At 58.7% G+C, this 11,310-nt stretch overlaps 1 protein-coding gene across 1 annotated transcript; it reads right to left on the bottom strand.

The window, feature by feature from the left end:
* Positions 1-2,125: 2,125 nt before the first annotated feature.
* On the bottom strand, positions 2,126-7,619 carry ODF3L2 (outer dense fiber of sperm tails 3 like 2). The gene is made up of 3 exons (XM_047848336.1): positions 7,445-7,619; positions 5,531-5,633; positions 2,126-3,133 (listed from the first exon to the last, which is right to left on the bottom strand). Exons 1-3 carry the CDS (start codon positions 7,532-7,534, stop codon positions 2,649-2,651), a joined length of 678 nt encoding a protein of 225 aa, XP_047704292.1. The 5' UTR covers positions 7,535-7,619; the 3' UTR covers positions 2,126-2,648.
* Between the last annotated feature and the right edge of the window lie 3,691 nt (positions 7,620-11,310).

The raw sequence follows: 11,310 nt of genomic DNA, 5'->3' as shown, positions 1-11,310 counted from the left end.
TGCGCCTGGCGCGGAGGAGGCCCTCCCCTCCGTCCCGCTCCCTCCCGCTCCCTCCCCGCCCCCGGCCCGGTGATGTCATCCGCCCGGCCCAGCGCGCAGCCGCGGGGGGCTGCGCCCCTGGGACCCGGGCCCTGGGCGTCCCGGCGCCTGCGGAGAGGCTGGGGAAACTGAGGCCCAGAGAGGGCACGGACCCTGCCTGGGATCCGCCAGCCAGCGAGGGAGCGATGTTTCCAACCCAAGACCCGGACAGCGACCCCAGCGTGGCCCCTCCACCCGTTGTCCAAATTCCTAGAAGGACCGAGGTGGGAGAGACTTGGAAATCACTTGTCTTCTCCCGGTTTTGACCGATGGGAAAACTGAGGCCTGCGGAGGGGTGGGGACGCGGTCAGAGGAGAAAGCCCCAAACCCTAACCCCAACCGCTGTTCCAGCTGCAAAGTACTTGAAAATCACGCCCTGCCCTGTGTCCTGATGGGGAAGCTGAGACCCAGAGAGGGGCACGCGACGGCCGCTCGTACTCGGAAGTGTGAATTGGGCCAGCTGGGTCTGGGAGGGGGGACTCAGGACGAAGCCGAGGCCCCCCTTCTGCCGCTTCCCCGTGGGCTTCACTTTCCAAGGCTGTAAGCCGGGGACGCGGGGCTGGAGGGTCACGGGCTCCTCCTCCATTTCTGGGGAGCTCTGTCCCGCAGCGACCCAGCTGAACTCGTGGGCCTCAGCCTCGCAGGCGGGCCCGCCCTTCGGTCCCCAACCTCTCTGTCCCCCACCCAGACCTGAAAGGGTGATTCTTTCTGTACTGGGGATCAGGGATGCCACGGTCACCCCAGGCCTCTTGGCCTCTCTTGACAGACCTTCCTTCCCCTCCCCCGGCTGGGGTGGGGCTGACTGCCGGGAAACAATGGGAGGGGGCCGGGCGCGCGCGCAGGTGGAGGAGGGGTGAGGCTGTCTGGAGCCCGATCGATAAATCAGAGAAATGAGATCACAGACTGGCGGTCGCCGCGGAGCTCGTGGAGGAGGAGGCGAAGCGGAGGAGGGACACGCAGCCGATTGGCCGGCGTTGGGGTGGGGGTCGGGGATGCTGCCCCAAGCCTGTGTGTCTCACACTGGGACGCTCTTGTGCAGGGTCGGGATGAGCCCCCATAGAGCGGGCGTGGCCTCTGGGTCTGCTGGTGGACCCGGGGGGGGGAGGGGGGGGGGACGACGACGTTTGTCTGGGTCTGGAGCCCCCGTCTGGACGTGTTTGTGTCTATTATTGTCTGCATACATGTGGGACTGTGTGGGAGTGTATATTGAGTGCAAGTTTGAACATGCGTGTGAGGAAGGCACCTGGGTTCCCCTGAGGGGTGTGTGTGTGTGTGTGTGTGTGTGTGTGTGTGTGTGTGTGTGTTAGGGGTCCTGGTGTGTGTCCACCTAGTCAGTTAAAGGGGTGTGTGTTCAAGATTGGCATCCCTGGACTGGGAGAAAGGGACAGAGCAGAGGTCATGCATGTCAGGACCCTTCTGTGTCAAGCCTGAGGTGCAGCCCTGGGGCCCCCTCCTTGGGGAGACATGGTGGCAGTCTGTCCCTCCCAGGCTCCTGGGTTAGGGTCTTCCTGGGTCAAGGATTTATAAGGCCTGGGCTTTCACACAGGAGGCTCAGTCACATGACACCACCCCTGTGTGTCCTTCCTGTCACTAGCAAAGAATGGCAGGAACAGAGCCCAATGGCCAGGATTCGGATCCTGGCATTAGGGGGACACGAGGGCTCATAGTGTGTCCTCAGGCAAGTGTCCAATCTCTCCAAAGCCCCATTTTCTCTCAGTGAACATCACCTGCCGCCCGATTGCTGTGAAGCTTAGACGATCTTCATCAATATCTGAAACACGGTAGGCACCTACTGATGATGGATATTAGAATATATTAAACTCCTATACATCTTTCAAAACCCAGCTTCAATGTCCTCTTTTCCAAGAAGCCTCCCTGACTTCCCCCATTCAAAGCCCGGGTCTGCCTCTGGCCTTACCCAGCCCTGGATCCCTCCTGTGGTTCCATCCAGGCCCCGGGGGCTTTAGAATTGGGGGTCTGGATCTCAAGGGCACAGTTAAGTCTCTTTGCTTTGACATGGACAGTGGGTTAAATGAGCTCATATGTGTGATTCTGACAGCTCTGGTGCCACAGAGATTTATTGGCAAGCAGCTAGAGAGAGAGGGATCAGGCTGCTTCCAGCCTGATTTGGGGGCTGGGACCAGGGGCAGGCAGCTGGCTGTGCATCCACGAGAAGCAGAGAAGAGCCCAAGTTTAGCAGAAACGTGAACTGTGCCAGGGACCCAGGCCCTAGCAGGGTGGACACTGAGCTCTAGGACACAAAGCTCCGCTGGCCGCTGGGCAGGGCTGCAGTTGTCCCTTTCTCTGCGTGGCCTGACTTAACCTGCTGTGACCGGGAGGAAGAAACTGGGGCACTGGAAGGAAGCTCGCCCTGCACGGAGCCACGGGGTCACAGCCCCCAGGGACCAAAGGAAGCAGGGGACCTAGAAGGACCTCAGAGTTCAAAAAAAGGAAGGCAAGATGTGTCTTCTCCACAGCCAGGCCCAGGAGGGGCCTGCCCACACCCCGTGTGACAACACAGGTAAACTGGGTTGGTCCCGGGGCAGCCGGGAATCCTAACCCCAAAGGTGTCAGGGCATGGTGTCCACAACCATGGTGGGAGCGCGTTTGGAGTGGCGGATGCCCATGGTGAACGCTGGCGCCCGGGCTTTGGTCATGGTGACCTGCTCAGGGCTGTGGGTGCCAGGGCCAGGAGTCTCCTCTGGGGGCCGGGGGGCACGGGGCCGGCCCAACATGGTGAAGGCGGGCTGGCGCTGACGGTAGGTGTTCGGGTCGGGGCTCTCGTACTGGCCCGGGCCTGGGATCTCAGCAGGGTCCTGAGGGGGACGGGCGGGGGGCGTGCGGCCCACCACTGTGTAGCTGGGGCTGCTGGGCTTAATGAATATCTGGGAACCCCAGAGGGAGGGCAGGGTATAGGTGTTAGGAGCAGGGGTGGAGGTGTCCTGGAGCTGTGGGCGCAGGCGGGAGCCCAGGGTGAAAGCTGGGGGTGTCCGCTGGTGCACAGGGGCCACCTTCTCTGGGCTGTAGGCCCCTGGGCCTGGTGTCACCTCCAGACCTGTGAGAATGGGGCAGGAGGGTTGATTGGAGTCCTCACCAGCTCAAAGACCTTGCATGGCCTCCCACTGCCCCTACACATCCTGGAGCTCACAGCACTTGTCAGGCAGCCCCAAGGTGTCTCTGCTGCTTCCCAGACCCCCCCCCCACACACACACACACTACCTGTTGTCTTTCAAGCCTCCAGGCCTTTGCCCATGCTCAACCCTCTGCCCCGCATACCTTCCGTTTTCCCATTCCCACCCCCCAGGGGCTGCTCCTCACCCTTCCAGACAGCCCCACAGCCCCCTCCTCCCTGCAGCCTTCCCCACTCCCTCCTCCTAGGCAGGCCCTCACAGCCCTTCCAAGGGCCCTCCAGGGTCTTCCCCTCCAGACATGGGCACAGTGAGGTGGGATGGTCTCCATGTAGGCCTAACTCCATCACCAGACTGGGGTCTCATAAAAAGCAAGGGCAACTCCTCAGCTTAATACATGTTTGGATGAGTGAGTAGAAGGATGGGAGGTGAGTGATTGAATGGGGAGTGGATGAGTAGATGAATGGATCCATGGATATACAGATAGAGGGATTAAGAGCTGACTTGTGGGTGGCTAGATGGATGGATGATTGGGTGGATGATAAATGGGTTGATGGATTGTGAATGGAAAGATCATGGTGGATGGATCAGTGGATGGATGGAAGGATGGACAGATGGGTGGATGGATGGTTGGATGGAAGGAAGGGTGAGTGGCTGGTGGGTGAATGGATGGATGGACGGATGGATGGATGGATGGATGGATGGATGGACTCATGGTTGGATGGATGGATGGACAGACGGACAGAAGGATGGATGGATGGATGAATGGATGGAAGGAAAGGTGGCTGTCTGGTGGGTGGGTGGGTGGATGGATGGATGGAAGGATGGTTGGATGGATGGATGGATGGATGGGTGGGTGGATGGACGGATGGATGGAAGGAAGGGTGGGTGGATGGATGGATGGAAGGAAGGGTGGGTGGGTGGATGGACGGATGGAAGGATGGTTGGATGGATGGATGGACAGATGAACAGACAGATGGATGGAAGGAAGGGTGGCTGTCTGGTGGGTGAATGGATAGATGGAAGGATGGTTGGATGGATGGAAGGAAGGGTGGGTGGATGGATGTATGGAAGGAAGGGTGGGTGGGTGGATGGATGGATGGATGGTTGGATGAATGGATGGGTGGATGGACAGATGGACGGATGGATGGATGGATGGAAGGAAGGGTGGGTGGCTGGTGGGTGAATGGATGGATGGACAGATGGAAGGATAATTGGATGGATGGATGGATGGATGGATGGATGGATGGATAGAAAGGTGGCTGGGTGGGTGGGTGGATGGATGGATGGATGGATGGATGGATGGATGGATGGATAGAAAGGTGGCTGGGTGGGTGGGTGGATGGATGGATGGATGGATGGAAGGATGGTTGGATGGGTGGATGGACGGATGGATGGAAGGATGGTTGGGTGGATGGATGGATGGATGGATGGATGGATGGAAGGATGGTTGGATGAATGGATGGACGGATGGACGGATGGATGGATGGATGGAAGGAAGGGTGGGTGGCTGGTGGGTGAATGGATGGATGGACAGATGGAAGGATAATTGGATGGATGGATGGAAGGATGGATGGATGGATGGATGGATGGATGGATGGATAGAAAGGTGGCTGGGTGGGTGGATGGATGGATGGAAGGATGGGTGGATGGGTGGATGGACAGATGGATGGAAGGAAGGGTGGGTGGCTGGTGGGTGAATGGATGGATGGACAGACGGAAGGATAATTGGATGGATGGATGGATCGATGGATGGATGGATGGATGGAAAGGTGGCTGGGTGGGTGGATGGATGGATGGACAGTTGGATGGATGGATGGATCAGTGGATCAACAGATGGACTGGATGATGAGCAGTGGGTTCATGGATAGGTTGGTGAGTAGATAGATGGGTGAATGGATGGATAGATGAACTGATTGATCAGTGAGTAGATGAGCAAATGGGTGACAGGTCAAAAGAGGAAAGGGTGGATGGGAGACTGGAATCAGGTTATTAAATTCGGCACTTAAGGTGGAAGTGAGTTTTTTGGAGTCTGTGGAGGGAATTGCCACATTTGCCACAGTCCCCACTGTGCCCTGTCATCCCCTGATGTCACGGATGAGCCCCAGATGCCCTCTTGGCACCATATGTACACAGGGTCACTGTCACCCTGGCCCACTTCCTCATTCCGGTTCTCGGGGCCCCCAGCCCCTCCTTGGAGTCCCTTGATTTGTCATTCCAAAGACACCGAAATTCTAAGAGCCTGATGATGGGAGGAGGAGAGGACAGAGGTGGGAGCCTGAATGGGTGGGGTCCTTGTGGGGAAGCATTGATCAGATACTCACCCCGAGACTTGCCCCGGCCCTGCATGGAGTAAGCAGGGGTGCAGCTTCGGCCAAACCGGGTGACTTTTGGGTCCAAAGAGTAGACTGGCCCAGGGCTGACGTCCTGTGGAGACACTGGGGAGAGGAGCCCCCGGTCCTAATGGCACCTCTGATGGCCCCACCGACCCCGCTCAGTGCCCCTGGTCGGCCCCACCCCCAGCCCCATCTTGGAGAGCAGGGACCTTAGACCACTGACCTGGGGGCCCCGGGTACCTGCTTTGACTTCGTCTGACGAGCACATCAGTGCCCTTGTGATCACAGCTGTGCCCCCCTCGACCTCTCTTCTGCCGCAGACTAGGAAACCAGCTGGTGGGTGGGTCAGGACTGTGCCACAGTAAGAGTAACTAGGCTCTGAGGAGGGCCCTTTGCATGCTTGGGCTTGTCATGGGGCATGCCTAAGGGGGCCTTGAGTCGGACCTCGGGGGTCTCAGCAGGGCCTCCGTGAGCTTTGTCTGTGGGCAGGCCATCTCCCTGTCTCTGCCTCTGTTTCCCCACTGGCGGGGTGAGTGAGGAGATTGAAAGCTGAGAGGGTCCATGGAGGGCAGCCTGGCACAGGGCACTTCCCTGCTGGGGCCAGTCACTGGGGCCAGTGCTGTCACTGCCGCTTCCAAGCCATTCGGGCATAAATGCACGCGCATCGGTGTGTGGCGTGTGGGACATACACTCACTGGCTAGCGGCTCTGTGTGCATGCGGCACACACACGCAGGGAGCACCTTTGCTGACAAAGGAAGGGCGTCCCTCCCCTCATCAAGGCCTCTGCCTGGGCTGTCCTTCCTGGGCCTCTTGTCTCCTGAGGCTCCATGGAACTCCTCCTTCTGCAAGCCCAGACCGTAGGCCTCCTCCTCCAAGAAGTCTTCCCTGGGCATTAGCAAAGTCTACACTGGCCACCACTCACCCTCAACTCCCCAATCTGTCCCTCTGCCCCAGAGTGTGTCCTGTGACAAGGACAGAACCTGGGAACCCAGGTCGCCCCGGGCCACAGGCCAAGTTCTTAACCCTTCTGGTGATAGATGTGATGCTCATTCCCTTCTTTGCCTTCCTGGGGACCCCTTGGAGTTGCCTGAGTTGGGTTTCAGTTTGGTTTGGGGTTTTTGCTGATTCTGAAGATGTCAGCCGCCCCCTCCCCACGTGCCTTCGTCTAGGTGAATCAAAGTCCTCATTCAGGGCCCTCCCCACCCAGGTGCACTTGGGACCTCAGAGCAGCTCTAGAAAATGGGGTGATGGAATTTGTGGGCATTCATATGAAGGGCACAGTCTTGCTAGAACGTGACGGTGACACTGCCAATAGGCGTGGACGGCGTGCTGGGGCCAGGGCCACCCACATTAACAGCATCGATGCCCGTGACGTTCACTCACATCCTGACGCCGTCAGTCCAGCCGGGAGAAGGGTGCACCACGCGGAGGCGAGGACCCCGCTGACGGGGCCAGCCCCACCGCCCGCTGCCTGCCCAACAGCAGGAATTGTCACCCTGTCCTCTCCACAGCTGCCTGTGAGGGGCCTCGTCTTGCCGACAGAGAAACCCCTCCGCACCCACTTCTACTGAGCACTGTGCAGATCCGCAGACTGTGGGAGCTACTCGTGACGGATGTTTGTTTAACCCCGAGGACAGCTCTGTGAGGAGCGTGGCACCACTCCTCACAGAGAAGGAGACGAGGGCACAGAGCGGTTAGGACGCTGGTCCGAAGTCCAGGGGTCTGCAGCGGCCCAAAGACACACTCGGGCCCTAAGCACCACGCCCTGCTGTCTTCTGCCTACCAGGACGCAGCTTCTCCAGGCTCCCCCAGCAAGCTGCCTGCCTCCCTCGGGGGGGCCTGAGGGGACACAGGGGGCTTGGGAGGCCCCCGCCCCCACCCGCACCCCCTGCTGGCCTTACCTGGGCTGGGCCTCCGGAAGAGTGAGTAGGCGGGACTGACCACCCTGGTGCAGTCGTGCTTGACGTAGCCCACGGTGGACGGCAGGACATACAGGCCCGGTCCGGAGCCTGCGACCGAAGCCCTCAGGTGAGGGCCTGGGGCCGGACACCCTGAGACTTGGGGGAGAACCCGGGGCCCAGCCCCTGAGCCCCCGCCTGGGCTCCCAACCACCCTCCGTGGCACGTGGAGGTGGGGGAGCTGCCCCCACTGGAGGGGGAAAAGTGAGGGAGGGGCATTGTGAGTCACATCTGAGTCAAAGGTAGGAGGGGCTGCAGGCCCAGACAGAGAGACGCTGTCACATTGGGGAAACTGAGGCCCAGACAGAGATACACTGTCACATTGGGGAAACTGAGGCCCAGACACGGGGATACACTCTCACGTAGGGGAAACTGAGGCCCAGACACAGAGATACACTGTCACGTGGGGAAACTGAGGCCCAGACACAGGGATACACTGTCACGTTGGGGAAACTGAGGCCCAGACACGGGGATACACTCTCACGTAGGGGAAACTGAGGCCCAGACACGGAGATACACTGTCACGTAGGGGAAACTGTGGCCCAGACACGGAGATACACTGTCACATGGGGAAACTGAGGCCCAGACACAGAGATACACTGTCACATTGGGGAAACTGAGGCCCAGACACGGAGATACACTGTCACGTTGGGGAAACTGAGGCCCAGACACGGGGATACACTGTCATGTTGGGGAAACTGAGGCCCAGACATGGGGATACACTGTCACGTTGGGGAAACTGAGGCCCAGACACAGAGATACACTGTCACGTTGGGGAAACTGAGGCCCAGACACAGAGATACACTGTCACGTGGGGAAACTGAGGCCCAGACAGAGATACACTGTCACATTGGGGAAACTGAGGCCCAGACACGGGGATAGACTCTCACGTAGGGGAAACTGAGGCCCAGACACAGAGATACACTGTCACGTGGGGAAACTGAGGCCCAGACACAGGGATACATTGTCACGTTGGGGAAACTGAGGCCCAGACACGGGGATACACTCTCACGTAGGGGAAACTGAGGCCCAGACACGGAGATACACTGTCACGTGGGGAAACTGAGGCCCAGACATGGGGATACACTCTCACGTAGGGGAAACTGAGGCCCAGACACGGAGATACACTGTCACGTGGGGAAACTGAGGCCCAGACACGGAGATACACTGTCACATTGGGGAAACTGAGGCCCAGACACGGGGATACACTCTCACGTAGGGGAAACTGAGGCCCAGACACAGAGATACACTGTCACGTGGGGAAACTGAGGCCCAGACACAGGGATACACTGTCACATTGGGGAAACTGAGGCCCAGACACGGGGATACACTGTCACGTGGGGAAACTGAGGCCCAGACACAGAGATACACTGTCACGTTGGGGAAACTGAGGCCCAGACACAGAGATACACTGTCACATTGGGGAAACTGAGGCCCAGACACAGGGATACACTCTCACGTAGGGGAAACTGAGGCCCAGACACAGGGATACACTGTCACGTTGGGGAAACTGAGGCCCAGACACAGAGATACACTATCACATTGGGGAAACTGAGGCCCAGACACGGGGATACACTGTCACGTGGGGAAACTGAGGGCCAGACACAGAGATACACTGTCACGTGGGGAAACTGAGGCCCAGACATGGGGATACACTGTCACGTGGGGAAACTGAGGCCCAGACACAGAGATACACTGTCACGTGGGGAAACTGAGGCCCAGACAGAGGTACACTGTCACGTTGGGGAAACTGAGGCCCCAACAGAGACACCCCACCACAACTGCAGTGCTTGGTGTCCTCAGCAAGAATGTCAGGGCCACGGAGCTTAACTCCTGCTGTCTTGCTACACACAGATAAATGAGGCAGGGGCCTCGACCCTCACTGAGAATGCACAGCGTCAGAACCAGAGTGCCCGTGGCCCCTGCAGAGTGTCCAGGTCTCAAGCCTCCACACCCGCCCGTTCTCTCCTTGCCGCTTTACGCTGTCGAAGGCACTTATCACTAATATGCTACAAATTCTGCTTATTGGTTTTGCCTTGTGTGTGTCTCCCCCACAGACCTTTGCTGCTCTGTCACTGCTGTAGCATCAGCCCCTGCAAGGGTGCCTGGCCCATAAAATGCTCAGTCCTTGCCGGGTGGAGGGCTGCACAAGAGCCAACAGAAATGCTATGTTCACACCCATTCCGCTGGGAGGAAAACTGAGGTTTGGGGAGGAGCAGGGAGTCATCAGAGCCTCCCCCCTCCAGGTGGCTCCCAGAATATTCTAGAAGCCCCAGCACAGCTGGGGAGAATAGAGGACGAGATCCCACCACCATGGCCTCCCTCCCCCACAGTTGGTGCGTACCGTTCTCCGAGGTGGCCGTCCCACAGGACTTCCTCAAGCCGGTCTGAACACTCTGGCACTCAGTGGTCAGCCGTGGAGCAGGGTTGCAGCCAAGGGTCCCCATGGTGAGCAGGGGAGGTGGCTGCACGAGGCACAGGGGCCGGGCAGGTCCTGCGCCTGGTGTTTTCTCCTCAGCTGCAGCGGCTCCGGGCCGCAGGTCAGGTACTGTCCTCAGTCCTTGCAGCCTGTGCTGGTGTCGGCAGAGCCCCAGCCTCACCACACCCCCCCCTGGGGACGGCACAGACAGTCCCTTGTCCCGCAGCACAGAGTCTTGGGGCCCCGGCCCTAGCAGGCTGGTCGGCGGACGTTGGCCTGGAAGTGAGGCCAGGATCAAGTGTCGGCCCGGTGGCTGGATGGTCCAGGGAAGAATCCGGTGTCAGCAGAGCAGGTCCCCGGGGAGCCGCCAAGCTGGGCAGCCGGGGCCAGAGAAGGCTCCAGGGAGCCAGAGCCACAAACACAACACCTACAGCCATGTAGCAGAAGGGACTGGTGAGGTCATGGGCGGTGTGGCCCCATTTCTACAGCTGGGGAAACTGAGACGCAGCCCAAGGTCGTACAGTGAGTTTACCACTCTGGGGGTTGCAACTTTAGGCCAAGAAGCCTGCCTGCATTCCTCCTTCCTTCTTGCCTTCATCCAATAAGCACCTATTGAGCACCTACTGCATACAGGTTCTGTTTGGGTTGGTGGGGATACAACAGGAATACACAGACAAGAAGGTAGTGTTCTCAGGAGAGGACAAAGCACATAGTATATATAAACACAGAGTAATATAAATAAGCACATAGTATATAAGAAGGCGTCAAATGTGCTAGAAAACAGGGGCGCCTGGGCGCTCAGTCGGTTGAGTGTCAGACTTCGACTCAGGTCATGATCTCGCGGTTTGTGGATTCGAGCCCCGTGTCGGGATCTGCGCTGACAGCTCAGAGCCTGGAGCCTGCCTCAGACTCTGTGTCTCCCTCTCTCTCTGCCCCTCCCCCACCCCCGCATACGTGTGCACCCACACGTGCTCTCTCTCAAAATAAATAAACTATTTTAAAAAATGGAAGAGAGGCATTACTACAGACCCCACACATTAAAGGGATAGCATGGTCTGTGTGAAGCCACCAGAAAATTCCCATGTGCTCAGGCACTTCATGTGCCTCGTGTTGTTTAATTATCTCAGCATCTCACTGACGGAAATGCAGCTGCTAAAACCTCACCTGTGGTTACAGGTGGGGAAACTGAGGCTCAGAGTTCAGGTCCCTGAGTAACATCAGCAGAGCCAGGAGTTGAATCCAGGGCTCTCTGACTCAGATTTTAGCTCGAGGGTCCAGGTCTTCTCCCAGACTGCAACCCCAGCTCAGCCTTCTGGGAGTGCTGGGGGTCCACTGCCAGCCCTCCCTGGCACTCGAGGCCCCACGGGGCCCAGTCTTGCCCCCTCTGCCC

This window comes from Prionailurus viverrinus, unplaced genomic scaffold, assembly GCF_022837055.1.
Source record: "Prionailurus viverrinus isolate Anna unplaced genomic scaffold, UM_Priviv_1.0 scaffold_60, whole genome shotgun sequence".
Lineage (NCBI taxonomy): Eukaryota > Metazoa > Chordata > Mammalia > Carnivora > Felidae > Prionailurus > Prionailurus viverrinus.
The sequence above is the reverse complement of the archived record's forward strand: the minus strand, read 5'-3'. Positions and strand labels throughout refer to the sequence as shown.